A 20429-nucleotide genomic window follows, 5' to 3' on the forward strand; every position below is an offset into this window, starting at 1 on the left:
CATCCTCTGTTCCACTATGCGCCCATTATTTCACCTACTATTTACTTTAATAATTATGTCCACTGTGTGCCCATTATTTCACCTACTATTTGCTTTAATTTATGCCCACTTTGTACCTATTATTTCACCTACAATAACTTGTTAAGTGTTTCTTCATTTTAATTTAATTATAGGCTTAATTGCACTTTCCCCCTATAGTTTGCCAATTGTGCGATTTTGCACCCCATAGTTTAAAACGAACGATTTTGCCCCCTATATTTTTCCTCCTTTCTGATTTTATGGTTCCCATGACATTTAGTGCTGATGTGTCTATTATTTATCAATTAATGTGTGCCACGTGTGTAATTCCATTTTTTAAAAAATAAAAAAATGGTATTTTTCAGATTTTGAGAGAAGGAAATCAAAATGGTCCCCATGGTATTTTGCATCAAGATACCATTTTTTTATTTTTTAAAAAATGGAATTACACACGTGACACACATTAATTAATAAAAAACACACACATCAGCACTAAATGTCATGGGGACCATAAAATCAGAAAGGGGGAAAACTATAGGGGGTAAAATCGCTCGTTTAAAACTATAGGGTGCAAAATCGCACAATTGACAAACTATAGGGGTGAAAAGTGCAATTAAGCCATAATTATAATTGATAATTGTAATTTTATGTAATTATAAAAACAAAAATATAAAATTAAATAAGAATAAGAAATAAAAGGTGGTGGGGTAGAGTGTTGAATGAAAAAATCATTGGAGAGGTAAAAATTGAATGGGTGTTGAATTAAGAGAGAGAAAATGATGTTGAGTGTTGGAAATTGAAAAAGTGGGTGTTGAAGGTTGTTGAATATGTTTAACCATTGTAAATAGTCTTAGAGAGAAGAGAGGGAGAGTAGGACTGGAAAATAGAGAGACAAAATTACAATTTTGTCATTTCATTTTAATTAGAATTACGAAAATGTCATTGGTATTGTAATTGTGTCTAAAAATTTGTGTTTGTTTATCATTTCTGTTTTTAAATTGAGTTAAATTATCCAAATGAACAGTACAAGAAATTCACCTTAGAGAAAAAGACTTAAACAAATAACTCAACAACCAAAAACAACATAAACATGAAAAGTAAATGTTCAAATTCTTCCAAAAGAGCAAAACGAGTCATTAAAGTATGTGCTAATAGGCATTTACTTTCAAATTACAACATACCTAGTTTGCTTTACGACGACATGTGAAAATCAACCTTCATATGATTTATCTTTTTTGGAACACCTTCCTTCCTCAAAAACATTTCAACAATAACATGATTCCTAGCTTTTATCAAATTGCCATAAAAGAAACCCACATCTCTTGCCTTAGTCTCAGTTATATACCCGCTTGCAGTCATCGCAGTGAGTGTATCAGCAACTTCTTGAAATAGAGTATAATTTGGAATTCTGACACGTTAGACTTACGATGTTCTATACGACGTTTCAACACAAGTTATACAGAAACAGATGTTGAATAAAATGTTTTGAACACTAAGCTAACACAACACAAGAAAAATGCAAAGCATAAAGTAAATGGCACAGTGAGTTTGTTAACCCAGTTCGGTGCAACGTCACCTACTCTGGAGGCTACCAAGCCAGGAAGGAAATCCACTAGTGTAGTCCGTATTCAATAGCTCTCAGCAAACTCCTCGTTTGCACTAAAGACCTAGGACCTACCCGTACTGACTTCAACCCGGGAACAACTAGATCTGAGATCTCATCTCACTCCCTTACAACTGATCATAGCCCCTGTGATACTCAAATAACAAATACAATCAAAACGAAGTTACCTTCAAACAAAACAACTAAACACCGTACTTCACAACTTAGGTGTAGTCTACAAACTACCTAACTCTTTGCTTAAAAGCTTCAGAGTAGTGCACAATTTACAACTCAAACACAATCCTAAACATGCATCAAGATGATACACGAAAGGCTCACAAAAACAGACTCAAAACCCTAGATGATCTATTCTTCAAATGACAGCTTGAATCATTCTCTAGGTCTTCTAGTCTTGTTTAAATACTGAAGCAATACAGATCATTAATCTTGTTGGGCTTCAGAACAATCCGGTGATCCATTTCACGTACAACATAACCAGAAAAGGAAACTCCTAATAAGTATGCACATTATTAGGAACATCCTGATCACCTCCAAACTTTCCTAAGCAGATAACACAATCTTAGGAAATCACAAACGATCTGATCTTGTGCTAAAAATACGCAGCTTGACCGACAAGAATAAAGGCGTGGATTCCTTAAATAAAATAACGCGTGCGAAAAACAAGGCAAAGTACAGGTCAATTGAACCATGCCATGATGTTGACACATCTTGTTCAACATCTCACATGAATATTTGTTTTAGGCAAAAGTGAAGCCAATATACAAATATCCAACATAATTGATACCTTAAAATATCAAAACAACAGTTAAAATAGAATGAATAGAGTATAATTGATTATCGTAAAATTAAAACAATTCGGACAAGAAAAAGAAGCTAATTATACATCAAAAGATTCGTTGCTTGGAAAGGTTCGTTGCTACTTGGAAAGGTTCGTTGCTTTCTATCATGGGTCGTGTTCAGTTGGTAAAATCCATCATCCATGGTATGTTGGTTTCCTCTTTTCATGTCTATATGTGGCCTAGACGCCTGTTGGATGATTTAGATAAATGGATAAAGAATTTTATTTTGAGTGGGGATGTTAACACGAGGAAACTTTGCACGGTTTCTTGGAAGGTGTTGTGTCGCCCTTGGGAGGCTGGGGGGCCGGACCTCAAGCCTACTCGCTGATAAGTGCGAGAAAGTAGTTAATTCCATGTTTCATTTAAGACACTTCTGTTACTTGTTTCACAAGTTATCTAGGGAAAAGCCGAGAGAAAAGTGATAATTGCCCTATTACGCTTTCTTTATCTTACTCTATCAATTTGTGCAAGAATTGAACTCAAGACACCAAACAAAGAAGTAAAACAAAGAAAAAGTGCAAAGGTTAGCTCGCCATGGCGAGCCAGTGGTGAGTCAAAGGCGAGCAATTGGCAGAAAGTCCTATATTTCACTCACCATGGCATGTGAAAGGTGAGTAGATGGCAAGGAGTTCCAGAGAGCAAAGGTTCAGAGTTCGCCATGGCGAGCAAACAACTCGCGAGGCGAGTTAAGGCATCAAAAACTCCTAAGAGCTGACGTGGCAGAAATCCACTGGCGAAGAAACATCAACGCCATTGCGAATACATCTACTTGCGAGGCGAGTTGAGTCAGAACAGAATTGTATAAAAGGCCATTTACTCATTTTAGAAAGACATGATGATATCATCATAACATATTTCACTCTAGGAAGAGAGAAAACATGGGAAACACAGAGAGACCATTAAGGAGCAAGGGGCACAAGCATTGAAGGGATTCACAAGATCATTGAGACATCATGGCTTGCTTCCATCATGGCTTGCTTCCATTCCATCTCTTCTTTTCTCCTTGTAAGGTTACCATGACAATAAGTAGCTAGACTCTTTTTGTTGGGATTAAATGCAATCAACAATATTAGTATGTATTCTCTTTGATTATGATGTTGTTTGATTTTAATTATCTTATGATATTGAGGTTATTCTTGTTTCCATTACAATCTTATGAGTTTGAATTGTTATTGAAAAATACCTTTTGAATCTAGGTTAGAGTAAATCTCTATCAAAGCTTTTGTTCTAGACATGAAATTTAGGTTTTGATAATCACTTTGAATATTGGAACCCAACGCTTTTCTATCGTTTAATAGTTTGGGAAATCAACTATACAACGATACAATCGACTATTGGAAAGTTTAATATTTTGGGAAATCGACGATTAAACGACTCAATAGAAATCACGACATCATTTGGACACGAATGATGTTGTTGAGCAATATGCGATAATAGCAATTGATAATTAGAATCCGCAACACTGATATGAGAATACGTACACGTAGGTTGATGAAGTTTAATCCCAACATAATCATTTTCCTGTTAACTCTCAAATATTTTATAATTTCATAGTTTTCTAGTTTATGAAACAAAACTTATTACCACTCCATTACTCAGAACAATATAGATTGCCGAACGGCTTAGAATATCGCACCAGTTCCTGTGGAGACGATAACATAAATATTTACTTTTGTTTGATGCAAAATCGAGGTGATTCTTATCTGGGAATGGAGGAAGAAGATGAAGATTGGGTTTCTTCTTCTTTTTTCGAAAGTTGAAAGGGGTTTTGTTATCAGTTTCGTCCCTCACCAACATGGACATCCCATGTAAGCATCTCACATGGAAAAACTAAGGGTCTGTTTGGATGATCAAAGAAAGCGAAAGGAAAGAAAGAGTAAGGAAAGATTATATGAGGAAAGAAAAAGAATAGAAAATGAGAGGATTGTTTTGTTGTTCAAAAAAAAAAAGAGGATTGTTTTGGTTTTTTTTTTTTTTTGGTGAAGATTGTTTTGGTTGTTTGGTATAAAAGAAAGTGGAATAGAAAGTTGAAGGAAAGAAAGATATATATTTATTAATTAACATAAATACCCTTGAATAGAAGTAATTGTTGTATATTTATTTATTTTATTTCAAAAGTTAATTCAATTAACTAGCACATTTAACTTGTTTACAACAGTTACTTTTTCATTCTCAAAAACGTGCAAATTTGTTAGCTATTATTGTGGCTTTATTTTTGCAAGACCAAGTCAGCTTTGTTGCTATATAATATTACGTTCCAACGTGAACAAAAACACATAGAAAATTAAGCTCTATTCTTCTTTCTCATACTTGATCAATAACAACAAAATATATAAAGCCACACTAATAACTCACAATTTTGTTCTTCTTCTCCCCCAATTTTCTAATTCCTGAATAAACATCTACTTGATAAACTTATAGTTCTTGCTGTTCTGTTACCTCCATCACTAAGAGAAGGATCTGCTGTATCCTGGGGAGTTTGCGCACATTGAGGTGGATAAATTCCAAGGACAGTCTTCGTGACGCCTCAGGTTAATACTAACGTGATTTTACAGGTTTACTTTCTAGTTTGTTTTGCAGAATCAGGTTCGGTGTTATTTGAAGTTGTGGTGGCTGGGGTGTTGTTCGAAGTTGCGGTTGCTGCGTTATTACCTAAAGTTGCGGTGTTGCGGTTGATGTTTACACATAAGGTACAACAATAATATATATAATAAATACAATTTAATTTCAATGGAAAACAAAATTTGGCTAGGTGTGAGTATTTCTTCAATTGCACGCATTATATACGTACATACAAAATGAGGCAGTGAAATGAAAAAAATAAGAAGAAAGATACGATGAGTAAAATAGTAAAATCAATATAAAGCAATTGAAAGTTTGATCAAAAATAACAAAGCAATGAAAATGAGACTATTTTGGTCTTTTCAATCAAAAAGTAGCAGTCTCTCAATCTTTCCTTCTGTATGTGCGCGGAAAGGTTTTATAGGTGGGTCCCATGAAAATCTTTCTTTCCTTAGCTTATTTAAAGAGATCCAAACAATGGAAAATGTTTCTATCCCTCAACTTTCTCCTCTCCCCTTTCTTTCCTTTGAAACAAACACAACCTAAATGACACATCATTAGAGTTAACAAAAGTTTAATGTTTTGGACGTGTATGACTAATGAAACAGACATTGAAGGAGTTTTTGGTTCGTTTTCTTGATTCAGAGACGTGTCTGATAGCAAGGTACACTTTCAAGGACTCAAATGAGGGTTTGTTCAGGTATCGTTTATTTTAGAAGTAGGGATCAATAAAGAGGGAGTCAACGCCTTCTTTATTTTATGGGTTTGTCTAACATGTGCAACATTGCACATGTTAAAACAACTAATAGTAGTAATTTTTTCTTGAAAAACAACAATTATTTATTCAAAAGTTTTATATTTAATATTAAATGTACAATTTCCAATACAAAATTTATATTTTAAACTTATTAACATGTGCAAATTTGCACATGATAGAAAAACTCTTATTTTATAGTATCATCTCTATTTTTTTTTTCATTTCCGGAGTTTTGAATATATAAATATGATAATATAATATTTGGTTGATTCAATTATCTTCTATTTCTATACGGTACATTTTAAAACTCTTCAAAATTATGTTTTCCAGTAATGGAGGGAAAAATGGAGATTAAATATGGTGATATGCTTAATTTATACTGAGTTGCCTCGTCATCTTGGTTTGCTGTGAACCAATCGATATCGTTTTTCCTCATTCAACTAGTATACAAGCAGTAAACATACAACCAGAACCCGATAAAGAAAGAAAAATAGTACTAGTAGTGGGGTACAAAACAAAAACGATGATGACAATTTCCAAAAAGATAATCCATGTCATGTAAATAAAGATTTCCTTTCCTTGTTAATGTAACTTACTTGGATTTGCCAAAAGTAAAAGAGAAAAAGTAGAAACCACGTGACAAACGCAGCACTGCACTCATAATAATAGGAGTACTACTAGTGTCTACTGTCTAGTACCAGTAAGAAAAGATTCGAATTTTCGAAATTGGAGCCAAAGAGGTGGATTGGTCCTTATCACCATCAACAGTAGTGTTAACCCTCTTTATTAACAAGAGCCGAGTCCGAACCCATTTAGAATTTGGTGGTCTAGTGTTGGTTTGAAATTTTAGAGTTTGTTTCTCTAGAGGTCTCAGATTCGATTTTCTCCGATGCCAATTTTAATGGGTTAAATCCATACAGAACTTGCTCTGATTTTAAACAGGATCCTCACAAATGGACGGTAAGATTGATACCTTCGAATCAATTCTTGAATTGGATATCAAATTTTTTAAAAAATAACAAAAAACAGAGCCGAGTGCGATGAGTTCAAAACAAATTTAGATTTACTACCATGTTTGAAAGTGATGAGGAAAATAATTAATCTCACCGTTACTTTGAAAAATCATGTAAATAAGGATGGTTTGCTCTAATTATGAAAATAATTGTTAAAATTTTTAGTTTAAATGTGTTTTTTTTTTGAGAGGGAGTTTAAATGTGTTGAATATATTATTTTTCCAAAACAAAATTTTCATTTTAAATTTTTTTAAAAATATACCCTCATCAGTAAAGAACTATAGAAACTTTTTGTGATGTAGTGATAAACATTACAGTACTTAAAACTAGTCCAGAGTTGGAATATATTCAATCCATAAATGTAGAATTATCAGTTAAGTTAAATGTTAGCATTAATAGTTATATTAACTTGTTTTTTCTGTTTTAGACAAGAGATTAACATGTTATAACTTACCCCTTAAAAAAAATGTTATAACTTACAAAATTTATTTGAATCAAGTACCAAGAGTCAATAAGATTGAAGCAAAGACTCAAAGATACTTACCAACATTGGAGTTAAAAATAGATCAACTTAGATTAAAAATAGATCTTTGATACAAAATTGTTAATTTATTAGTTAAAAGATGAGTTCAATTGTAATTGTTTTTATTGAGTTCAATTTGTTAGTTTACATTACCAGTTTCCTATTAATTATTAGTATTATTTTTGCAACAAGGAGTTCAAAACTTGCAAATGCACTGAAATATGCAGATCTATTGAACTGAACAACCAAGCTCAAGCAAGTTTTAACAAACAACAAATTAAAATGACATATTTTTTCTTCTTTTTTTCACTAATAAAAATCACACAATACAACCATCATCTCCAAACACAACATAAAACAAAAACTAAAAACATAGATTGCCTTTTCCTAATTACCATTCTACCCTCAACCCACATTCTTATTTCAAGAAGTACACCATTAACAGGGTCACTTAACAATAACCCAACTCAAACATGTTTTATTTTCCTCATCACTTTCAAGTTTCAATGGCAAAAGATAACCTTAAGTTCACCCGGTGAAGAACACTGATGAATCAAAGAAGGAGAATCATGAGCAAACGTAAACGTTGCAGGACAAGCATCCTTAAAGAACTTGGAGTACACAGTAGGTTTACAAGTTTGTGGGTTGTTAAAATGGTTCCTACAACAATGTTCATCACTGTGAAAAGCTTCACAACCACTCTTACAAGCCACAACAGGACCATGACCCATTGGAACACGGTGCTGCAAAACAGGAGGACATGAAGCAACAAGATCAGCTTTGCAACCTACCACTGGACACTCACCTTTACCTTCATGCGGTGTAACTGTCAAAGGAGTGTTGAAACCATCGACAAGACTAACACTGTAAGATGAAAAGTCTTTGTTACCGTGGTGTACGTCGAACTGTACTAGGGTTGCAGGTGGTGAGCCACCTGCTCCGTGGCATTGGAGACTGTTGCCACAGTCGCCGGTGAGACAGGAGAATTTGTTGTTGGCGGTGGAGCAGCCGGTTCTGGCCCATGCACGGCCGGCCCAGTGGGTGTCTGGGACGGGGATGGAGAGGTGAGTGAAGTGACGGAGTTCGAAGCCGCTGCTGGATAGGACGGGGAAGCCGCCGTTGGGGATGATAGCTGGCCAGACGGTGTACGGGCAGTTGTTTACAAAGGTGAATATTAGGGCTTGAGAGGGTGAGAATATGGTGAGAAAGATAAAGGTTGAAATGAGAAGTGAGTTGGTGGAGGAAGAAGAAGAAGAAGCCATTGTTGCTTGAATGAAACTTGAAGAATGTGTTGTTAGGTTTTGTTTATTTATAGGCAGAAAGATGAAGAGGAGAATGAACGGTGTGTGATGATGAATGATGAACGGCTAGTTTTGCTTTTGTCTGTGGGATTTTGATATGACTGGAATACCCTTTCTGTGTGTTTGAAAATGTTGTGATGTGTGTTGATATTTTTGAATTTGTAAAGGGTAAAATAGACATAGCAGGAGGTAGTAGATATGTGTAGTACTGTACTAGTACTTTTTTCCGTGTTCTTTTGTCTTTTTGATCGAATTCTGAAAAAGGTTGTCTGAAAGTCTGAAACAATGGACAAGACTCGTCGGTAAGAAAATGATTCGGTCTCCAACCTTAGGCGGTACACCACTAATTTTCTTCAACTATCAATATAGAGAGAGGATAGAAGTTCCTATGTTTTTTAAGAAAATCAAATATTTTAATTTTTAATGTACTGTTTACATAAATTATTCTTAGAATATACTCCTATATTGTTTAAAATCTTTAACGAATGGCCTAGACATTTGTTACTTTTTGTTTTTTAATTTTTAAAATGTTACGATTTTGATCTTCTATTAAAAAAATGATCCTTTATATTTAGAGAAATATGTTCTTTTGACCTTTAATATAAGGGGAATATGATCTTTTAACCAATTATTTTTTTAAAAAGCTGCGATTATGACCTTTTTTATGGGACACATAAATCCATGTGGAATCGATATATTTTTATTACTTGACAAAATCGTGCACTTGCAGATAAATTTTTTTTCTTCCTTTTTTACTTGTTTGAGTGAGTATTGTTCAAAGACTTTTGTTCCACTAGAATTGGACTTGTAACCATTTTGAAACTAATTTATACTTTTGAAGCATATCTTGATAAAATTGAAGCACTCTAGGATTTTTACCCCTTTTGAATTGTTGTTATGCACTAGTTGCCCCATTTAAGCCATAAAAAGAAATAATCCATTGATCCGATATTTTATATTAAGATTGATCAATTTGGATATCGTTAGAGTATAAATAATGCAAACGAGCATAGAAAAAGAAAAATTCATCTTAAGCTTAAAATTAAGAAAAATTAAAGATGAGAAAAAGAATAAAAAGGGCGGTAAAAGGCAAGTAATCAGAGTACGTAGAGTGGCCCTCACAAGGAAATTCTTCTCAAAAGTTGGTTGATCCCAAACTCATATATATTAGTCCCTTAACTTTATTTTAGGTAATACTTTAGTCTTTTATCTTTTTTTTGTTACGATTTAGTCCTCTATGTTATAAAATAACAACGTAGTTATCCTTTTTTCCTCTATGTTATAAAATAACAACATAGTTATCCTTTTTTATGAAAAAATAATCAAAAACTCAAAAAAAAAAATCATCAAATTCATAGGCAAACGCAAATCTTCATCATACAAGCCTAGAAAATTAAATTTTTTTGAAAAAAATCTCATAAAAAATGATGAGATATTGTCATTTTATAACATAAAGGACTAAACCGTGACAAAAAAAAAAAGATAAAGGACGAAAGTATTATCTAAAATAAAGTTAAGGAACTAATCGTATAATTTTGCCTATTTTCTATCACTTTTAGATAGAACAATGCTCCTTGAGTATTGTGTTTATGGTTGTTTGAGGTAACAACAATTCATGGATAACCTTGCTATAAACCAGTTCAATCATTACAACAATACTCATCCACTGGTGTTGCTTGAGTACTACTCACACTCAAACTGATGAGGAGAGCCCACTTCTCTCAACAAGAGGTGAAATTTTTAACCTATAAGAAGGCAGGTTGTATATGATAATATTATCTTACTTATGAAGGCATCTCATCAAAACATTGAATATGTTGCAAGAATTCAACAAGTAGCCCTCCAACATCATGAAGAAACATTTGGAAGATTAGAGAGGAAAATGGGTAATTAAGATGCACAAGTGGAAAAATTATGTGAGAGCAACTATCCGAACAATCAAATAAAAATGGTAGCCGAGTTAAGAAGTAAGAATATACTGACACCATTGGAAGCAAAAAAGAGAAAAACTGAAACTGTTGAAACACACAAAGAAAGTGAAGAGGTGAACCCACGAGAAAAAGAGAATGATAATGCTATAATATCTGAAACACTCATTGATAAAGATTCACCCTAAGGAAAAATAGACGACAAATACTAGAAGAAAGTAAGAATCTTGACAACATCTCATAATACATCAAGTTATCATACCCGTATCTCAAGAAGAATGAGAAGCATGATACATAGTTTAAATTTTTTATGGGGTTGCTTACTAGACTTCAAATCAACATATCTTTGGCTAAAGCTCTTGAGAAGATGCTATGTAAAGTTTATGAAATAAAAAGAGGAAGTTCAAGGGTGAAGAATCTATTGCTCTAACCAAAAGTTGAAGTTCTATCTTTTCAAGACGGTTACCTCCAGAGAAAAAAGACCCAGTAAATTCCAACTCTTTTGAGAAACTATCCATATAGGAAAAGCTTTGTGTGATCAAGGTGAAAAAATTAACTTGATACCATTATCGATTCTAAGAAATATCGAAAGAGTTGAGGTGAAGCCATTAAGCGTTATTCTAAGATTTGGAAATAAAACAACTAAACATTCATATGAGTAGTAGTGGAGGACGTGATGGTGCAAGTAGACAAGCTTTCCATTCTATCAAACTTCGTGAAATTTGAGATTCAAAGGAATATTGATTTGCAGCGTGTCTCATTATTCTATAAGATGTGAGACCACAAATTCTAAAAGCTTTCCGAGGGAAAGATACGAACTTTGAATTTTCTACGATCTATGCCAAATTCATGAAATTCGTACCAAATAAGAGGAAGAGAAAAGATTATGTGTTCTTTCTTGCATATAATAAACCATAATTGTGGTTGAGGTGCCGACCTAATGACATTATAACAAGCTTTGAAAGGGAGGCAACCCATTGATTTTAATTTTTCTCAATCAATCTTTAAAATATGTTGAGTCTTAAAAAATTACATATGATCACTTACTGTTTGCTACTCGTAATAATGCTTGTTTAATTGGCATGAATTTCATAGCCTTTCCATTTTCAAAAATAAAAAATTATTTTTGCCTCAAGGAATTGTTGTTACCACCAAGGCAGAATAATTATCCCCAAAGTATAGACAAAATTATGAGGTTTATATTTATGCATATATTTGCATCCTATGATACTTTTAATTTTTGCAAAAAAATATTTTTGTTTATTGTTGTATTATTTCTGCGGCTAAGTTTTTCATCATTAATACTATTACTTCTCTTTTGTGTTTCTTTCTCCTTATTGTATGGAACGCTAGATAAAAAATAAAAAACTATCATTTCTCTTTTGTGTGTTTATTTCTCCGTATTCTATGAAAGGCTAGATAAAAAATAAAAAATAATGAAAGGTTGTTAAAAAAAGAATTTTTAATACAATCAATTAATTTCTATAGTTAGATCCATTCAAAGGTCAAGTAACTAATTATTTGAGCTAAAGGGACAAACATGACATACCATTGTACTTTGGATACATTTTACCGTTATTCTATTTTTAGGTAGGATTTATTGCAATTCCAAAGTATTAAAAACTATTTAAATGAAGTAAGCATACCATCAAATGTTTTAAATTATAAACTGATCAAATAATATGACTGCAATTTTCAAGTTTGTGTATGCTATGACATTTTTTATTTCTCTATTTCTTGCTCTAGTTCATGTCGATGGTAAGCCATTTCTCATATTTATTTTCTTATTCACAATCATTCATATCCTATCACTAACGTTATTTTATTATTATATTTTATAATAGCATTTGGTGGTCTTTGTGTAACTGATGCTGCTTGTCCACAACTTTTTTGTTCTCCTAAAACTGCGAAGTGTATTTTTTTCGATTGTCACTGTGTTTGACAGGTATTTTGAAAAAAATAATTCTTTGTTACCTCTAGGATTAGCTATAATTCCCATCACATGTTATTACTTGTATGATGTGTCTCATATTATATATATATATATATATATATATATATATATATATATATATATATATATATATATATATATATATATATATATATTTATCTAACATTTTCAATTTATTTGATAGCATTAGACATGTGTTAATTGTTTTATTCAAGTCTTAGCAATACACTAATGTGACTTAAATGCTTGATATATCATGAAAGAAGATTAGAAATAAGGTTTAAATATCAAGGAAATGACCGTTTGAGTTTGAAACTTTAGAATATCATCTTGAAGATTTTTTAGTATTTTATCATGCTTTGTAACATATATTTATGATTTATATCAAGTGAATAAGGTCTAAGAAGGTTAGAATAACACTTCTTGACATCGTCTGGCCCAAGTTGAATTAGCAACAATGGAACTATTATGAAACATAATATCTCTGTATAAAGTTTAGACAAAACTATAACATTCTTGTATTGATGAGAATGAGTGGTATTATAAATGAAGAAGTTAGTTACAATTTAACTAACTCAAGTCTATTTATAGACATTAACTAACTAGTAACCAACCTCAACCAATAACTACCGATGACTAACCTATATCTTCAATAAGCAACTTAGGATGCGTAAGAAAAAAATGGATTATATACATAGGGAAATTAGGTCAAATGCATCTAAAGATCCTTGAAGTTTTTTCGTTTTTCCTAAAGTGGTCCTTTAAGTTTCAAAAGTTCCAAACAAGTTCTTTAAGTTTCAAAAGTCTCAAACAAGTCATTTTAGTTTTTGAATCGTTTCAAACAAATCCTTTTATAGGATGATGGTGATGATTCAATGATAGCAACAAAGATCATTCATTATCCACCATTTGTCATGCCTAAAAAGATGACTAATTTTAAGTGGTGTTAGGAGCCAGATTTGGTATCAAAGATGAGTTCAAGGAAGCAATTAACAATTATGCTATCTACAACATGACTTGTTTGAAACGATTCAAAAACTAAAAGGATTTGTTTGTGACTTTTAAAACTTAAAGGACCACTTTAGAAAAAACGAAAAACTTAAAGGACCTTTAGATGCATTTGACCATTTATTATAAATGGATTATATTAGATATCTTATGTATGGACATATCTTGATTGTTCACATAACAATATCATATTAGTGAGAGTGTACTATATACATGAAGGCATAAAAGATGCATATTTTTTGCACTTGTATGTCACATATATCATGCCCTCTTAATTCATATTTTCATGAGTTAGTTTGGCACCACATGCATATGAGTGGTTAATTATCTTCCATTGTATCATGTAATATTATATTTCCATGATTGTTTGATTTTATACATGTCTATGTATTTGTCTAACATGTGCAATATTGCACATGTTAAGGTAACTAAAAATAGTAATTTTTTTATTGAAAACCAACAATTATTGATTAAAAACTACATATTTAATATAAAAAATACAAATTTTAAGTTAAAGTTACTACTTTAAACTTTTTAACATGTGCAAATTTGCACATGATAGAAAAATCCTTCATATATTAAGCCATATACTTCTAACATCATGTAAGATGTACCCGCCATTTATTTGGGTGGTCTCTTCTTCTATGCATTTGAATATACAGATTACACAAAAAATATGGTCATGAATAGCGATCAGCGGAGCTTTGCTAATGAGAGAAGATAAAGACATGTATTGTGGGTTTTTTCTTTTTAATCGTTATGAAATATTTGTACGACTCCAATATTATTATATAGGGATCTAGACTATTTTCTGTTGTTATTTGTTTTACTCTCGAGTTTGTAAGCTTGTGCTTTAAAACATGAAAACAAATGCATAAGATGCATATCTTACGTACAATAATAACATAATACATGCATCTCGGGAGCATCATTAACAAACATGTACTTGAATTATATAAACATGTCATAAATCAATTAATGATTCATGCATTCTTTTAATATGTTTTCCTACATCAACTAGATATCAAAATAATTAATCATTTTCTTAATCATCATGAACAAACATTAAACGACTAATTAATATTGTGAGACAGAGTGAGTAATAAATATAAAAGAAAATTTTAAAAAAATCTTTATTTTTTCTTGTATTTCGACACTTCCACACCATTCATTTTTCACCCCTTCCCTTCTCTCATGTCAACTACACTTTCTCTCTTGCCATCTTTTTCTCCGTCGGAGAAATCTTGTTCCGATGGTGGCGGCAACAAGGTTTGTTTGACTGTTAGGTGTGTCCACTTTTTCGGACACATGGAGGTTTCATATGTTACACGAGAAAGCTCTAAGGTTGTATCACCAAGAACACCAAGTAAGTCTATAGTGGAAAAAGTGTTTGGAAAATCGTATTTCATTAGAGGGAGTGGAAGCTTCAAGAAGCATAGTGAGAGGAGAAAGAAGAAAGATTTTTATTATTTTCTTTTTTAATTATTATTATTTATGAGTTGATTTTTTTTAAATATAAAAATAAAAAATACATGTGGCATCCTACTCACTTAAGTGCTTAAGTGAGGTGCCACATGTGAGTTGACTGGGTCAAAATCAGACTAAGTGGTCAAAATAAGGGGATAAACTTAAGGAGCAAAATTGTTATTATTTTATTATAAAGGGTCAAAATCATCAGATTGTAAAACATAGGGGGTCAAAATTGCAATTAAATATTTAACATTTGTGATGGTTTGATCTCTTACAACCTGAATAAAAAAACTAATTAATGTTTGTGATAGCCTAGTCACTCATAATTGTAAACTTGATATATATATATATATATATATATATATATATATATATTTGAGATGAATGTCACATGCGTAAACAAATATTTATGGGGACAAAACAATTGCAATTGCCACAACGAAATAAAGTTTGTGACAAAGTAGATGGACACAAATGTTAATTATCTGGATAAAAAAATTGCTATTTGCGATGGAAAATTAAAAGTTGTGAAACATTTGGTATGCAAATTAGCGTCGGCCTTTACAATGACGCTACTCAAATTTCCAGAAACTATAGCGACGGGAGTATGCTCTCTGATATTTTGCAACCTTTTTTTTCCTCAGAAATTTGTGACGGATATTTATTGCGTCGATACTTTGTGACGGAAATATGGGTTATAAATGTCCTTATTTTGTGATATTTAGCGTCAGATTTTTGCTGTTTGCGACCATACATGAACCTTAGCAAAATTGTGACAATTTAATTTTCCCTTGCTAACATTTTCCGACGCCTATTGTTACGACATATTTCGATTTCGTCGCGAAGTCCGTCAGGGAACAGTTAGTGACAGTTTTAGCCTGTTTTTCGATGGAATCTGGCCGTCGCTAAAACTGAATTTGCCTAGTATGCTGTAGCATCCTTTTCATTTTTTCTTTATAGGCAAAATTTTATATCACATCACTTGCTATTTGTATTGATGATTCTGATTGTCCAAAATCTCCATGTTCGGGTCCTGACGAAGTACCGTCGTGTAGGTTTTTAAAGAGTTATTGCATTAAATCATATGTAATTTGAAAAATAACTATATAAAGCTATAGTTTGCGTTACTGCATTAAATCAAAGGAAAGTTGAAAAATAACTCCATATAATGTATAAAGCTATAGTTTTATTTGTTTCTCATAAATTTATTACAAGTTTATGTTCCAACACTTTAAAATATGTTTCTTTGACGTTTCCATTTCTCTAATGGTCATATAAGTGTCTTACTAAATTAGTTAGGGAGTTTTTTTAGTAGCCTAGTAACTAGAGCTCACATAATTAAATGTGGAGAAGTGGGGTATTCGAGGTTCGAATCTCAGTCCCTGCATAAATTATGCAATGTCTGAGTTAAGTTCAATGTGACAATTAGTTAGGAAGCTTCTATGATACAACAATAAATTGAAGTTTGCTGATACATTTATTGATTAAATCAAAAAATTAACGATCATTTATATGAAATAAATATTTATCTGTCGACTTTTATATTTTAAGAAATATATTTTCATAAGAAAAAATACAGTTTCATTGTTCGTAAAAATCGTAGTATTTTGTTTTTTACATTTTATTATAAAAAATAATCAATATACACTACTATGACTAATAAAAATTTAGATTTTATTTCGTCGAAACTTTTGGTGAATAGTATTTACTTATTACAATTGTAAATGATAAAAAGTATTTTTTTTCTTCAAAAAAACTCGTTTAATTGTTAATTTAAAGATCTGATGTACCGATACATATCAATTATTTTAGTGTACCGTAGAAATTAATTATTAATATTGTGTAGTGTTACCATTTCTTCTTCTTATGATTGATATAAAGAGGTTAATAAGTATGATGAACTAGCTAGGTGTTTGATACATCATTTAAGAAGCTTAAAAGTTATGTTTATACCACAAGGGAATGGTTGATCGTGTTAGTGTGGAAAATTGCATTTTCTATATGATTTTAGATACATTTTTGAAAGAAATATGATGTTAGAGATATTAGTGTGATTAGAGTTTTTTTTTTTTTTTTTTGTGAAAAAAATGTGATGTTAGAGATATTAGTGCCTTTGTTGGTTAAGTGAATATCAAACCAAATATAGGTTTTGGGATTGGATGAATGTCGAAGGCCTATTCCTGTTGATCGTGTTGGGTTACGAGGGGAGTCCGGGAGACCACCCATATTCAGGCAGAGCAACCACACAAGTAAGAGAGACGTCACACTCTTATCCAAAACTTTAAGGCAATGATTTTATGGATTCTCTTATTTATAAAATGTTCAACCTCCACTTTTCTATCCGATGTAAAACATTTAACTCACACTTGCACATAAATATCATTGGTGTAATACAAAAGGAAATTAAGAATAGGCATAAGAATAAGATGATAAATAATTGACATGCAACTTGTTGGAAAAGAACTCAAATAGAGAAGCAATTCCCTTGTCGGTTATTCATGTAATGGGTTTGATGAGTCCATTGATTAGAATAGTTTTTACATTGTTATATTGAAGAATTTGTCACCCTTAGAAAGCGTATGACATCGCCTAAATATAACCGTTTTTCTTTTTGTTGTAAATTACCATGTATCCTCATTGCGTAATCATGAAGACCTCCGGTGGAACTTATAATAAATGACAAACTCTTCTAAAAGTATTAACGCTGAATCGCTGATGCATGTTTAAAATTGTATTCATACCCATAATCTTAGTTAAGTTAAATGAGATTTGAGTCATCTCATCTAAACACTTTTGAGTAAGACTTGTGTTAAATAAAAAACTGTGGTCCATGTTACATGCATATATTCGACATGAGTAATAAAGAATCATTCGACTTAGTGAATGTGTCAATTGAAAAACCCAAGTTTTTATAGAAGTCGCCAGAAAATAATTTGTAATTTACTTATTTAAAAATAAGACATTTGTAAGGAAGTTACTCAAAGAGACACTTTTAAAAATATGTGTCATTAGAAAGTTATTTTATTGTTTATTAACTAGTAAAAGACTTGTGATTTCGCACAAGTCGTGTAATCCCGTGTTAATTAAATAAAAGATAATTATATTATTAATATTGTGAAATGTTTAAAGACTCATGCAAACAAATAATTGACTACTTGCACAAAAGAATTTATCAACTTCCGCAAAGGAATTGACTACTTGCACAAAAGAGAGAACAAGTGCAAGTTTCTTAGGAGGGTAAGACACCATAGACCATGGGAAGATGGTTTCCTTGGTGTGAGATGAACCTATAATTATGACTAAATGTTTATTTCTTAAGAGTAATCTAAACTTCAATACATTTTGAACAGAAAATAATTTACATATAAACTATCGGCTATAAGCTACCTTGTTTGTCTTGCCAAACAAAGCCTATATAAATTGTTTTCTATTTAAAAAGTATTGAAGTTTGAAATTATGAACTTTCTAAAATGAAAACTCCGTTGAAAAAATAATTATCACGAGCCCGTGAATTTTATCGGTAGCAAAGTAGTTTAAAATGTACGAAGAATTTTTATTTTTTAGTCACGAGAGTTGGATTAGAGCTCAATTAGGGCACCTACTTAACACTGAAATAAATGGGTTCGGTTTATTTCAAAATCAAACCAACTTTATAAACAGTGGCGAATCTTGGTTAGGACCCATGGGAGTCATGGCGCCCCCCAAGTTTTCTATATATTAGAAAACTCTTCAAAGGTTAGCACTAGTATTCAAAGGTTAGTAAAATATATCGTTAAATAAGTTGTCAATTTTGCTTATAATTTCATATAATTTTGACACCCCTAAGAAAATAACTTAAGATCCACCACTGTTTATAAATAGGATGTCTTGCTCCAAAAATCACAAAACACAACATTTTCTTCTTCCTCCCTCTCTCTCAAATCCTAAAAATCACTCTTACCCTCATATCTTCTTAAAAAAATGAAAATAAAAAATCTTAAATGTTTCAAGGCTCAATATTTACACTATTGCTCAGATTTCAATTAACTATATATTGCCATTTTGAGAAAGGATGCCGACAGAATAGTAAAGCACTATAATGAAAGCAATGATAACAAATAAGAATTCAATATAGTATATTATGAGTACAAAAACAGATTCTCGATCTTTTATGGTCCCACATTTCCTCACGTAAATGTCATAGGATTCCTTGCCATCTTTTTTTTTTTTAACAAACATTTTCACGTAAAATTTCAAATTGCCTAATGATTATATAATAGCACCAATTACCAAATGGTTTAACCTATCGTATCAAAAATTTATTGTGTAACTGATGTATCTAGTCTATATTTATAACGAGATATATTAATTATCCAATGAGCCTAAAAAATCAATTGTTACTTATAATAAAGACCGGAGGAGTAAGTGTTTGTTTAAGAAATCCATAAAATAAAATTGTATCTTGAAAATACAAATCAAACATTTATATTCACGGTAACAAATATACAATTTTTTATTCAAAAATTACTTTTTTAACTTCTTAAACAATGCTCATTTGCGGCGTTTTTCTAAAATTATATGTACATCATGCATGTAAATTTGTAACCCTAAATTACCCCATTAAAAGTGCCATTACATTCACTATAATCACTACAAACTTTGCCAAAGATGAGAAGACAAATTTCCATCCATCTTCTCTTTCTCTTTGCATGGCTTCTGCATTCAATCACGTCAATGCCAATGTTCAGGCTAATCAATCAGGTAATTCCTATTCTCATACAAATAGCTTGCACTTTATATATTTGTTGGTACAATCTTGCACTTATCATATACATTTCACATACGTGTTAAATATTTTATTTCACTTAGTGGTGTCAAATTTGCAAGGAGTAAATAATCAATGTACTTAATTGAATAGATGAACAAGATTTTTTAATTTTATAAATCAATTTAAAACTCTAATGATTATACTCTATCTCACGTAACTCTCTATTGCTGCCAACAGTTGATTTCAAGCTCAGAACCAAACAAGCTATCCCAAAGCCATATACTGGGTTAGTTTTATAAAGACATCAATAACTTTTTATTTTCAAATGTGCATTTTTATTCATTTTAATTTAGTGGTAACTGTATGATAATTGTATAATTATATTCTGATCCGAGCAATGAAAATCACAGGTTAAAGAAAAGAAGAGTTGTAAAATCCCATCAGGGCCCAGCTCAAAAGGGAATCAGCATCCACCAACTAAACCTTAAAGAAATGAAAATCTTCGTTCAACATCATCAGCATTCAGTGGTATCAATAAATGTTTCTTTCATGTCATAAGAGATCAATGGATTCGTGTATTCTACTCTTAGAGCACCCACATCCATGCCACCCAAATGGGTGGTATAAATGGGACCCACATAATATATTACATTACTTTACACTTTCCAATTATTTAAACCACTCA

The 20429-nt window shown here is 31.7% G+C and overlaps 1 protein-coding gene and 2 long non-coding RNA genes across 3 annotated transcripts; 2 read left to right on the top strand and 1 right to left on the bottom strand.

The window, feature by feature from the left end:
* Positions 1–7596: 7596 nt before the first annotated feature.
* LOC25492484 (osmotin-like protein) lies at positions 7597–8627 on the bottom strand. The gene has a single exon (XM_013600635.2). It carries the CDS (start codon positions 8596–8598, stop codon positions 7840–7842), a length of 759 nt encoding a protein of 252 aa, XP_013456089.1. The 5' UTR covers positions 8599–8627; the 3' UTR covers positions 7597–7839.
* A 3531-nt stretch (positions 8628–12158) lies between these two features.
* Positions 12159–14425, top strand: LOC25492485 (uncharacterized). Its single transcript, XR_003010806.2, has 3 exons — positions 12159–12323; positions 12410–12510; positions 14190–14425. It is a non-coding gene; the product is annotated as an uncharacterized lncRNA (long non-coding RNA).
* A 5553-nt stretch (positions 14426–19978) lies between these two features.
* LOC120580110 (uncharacterized) lies at positions 19979–20403 on the top strand. The gene is made up of 2 exons (XR_005645733.1): positions 19979–20030; positions 20155–20403. It is a non-coding gene; the product is annotated as an uncharacterized lncRNA (long non-coding RNA).
* Positions 20404–20429: the final 26 nt, after the last annotated feature.

The sequence above is a fragment of the Medicago truncatula genome, chromosome 4 (genome assembly GCF_003473485.1).
Source record: "Medicago truncatula cultivar Jemalong A17 chromosome 4, MtrunA17r5.0-ANR, whole genome shotgun sequence".
NCBI classification, from domain to species: Eukaryota; Viridiplantae; Streptophyta; class Magnoliopsida; order Fabales; family Fabaceae; genus Medicago; species Medicago truncatula.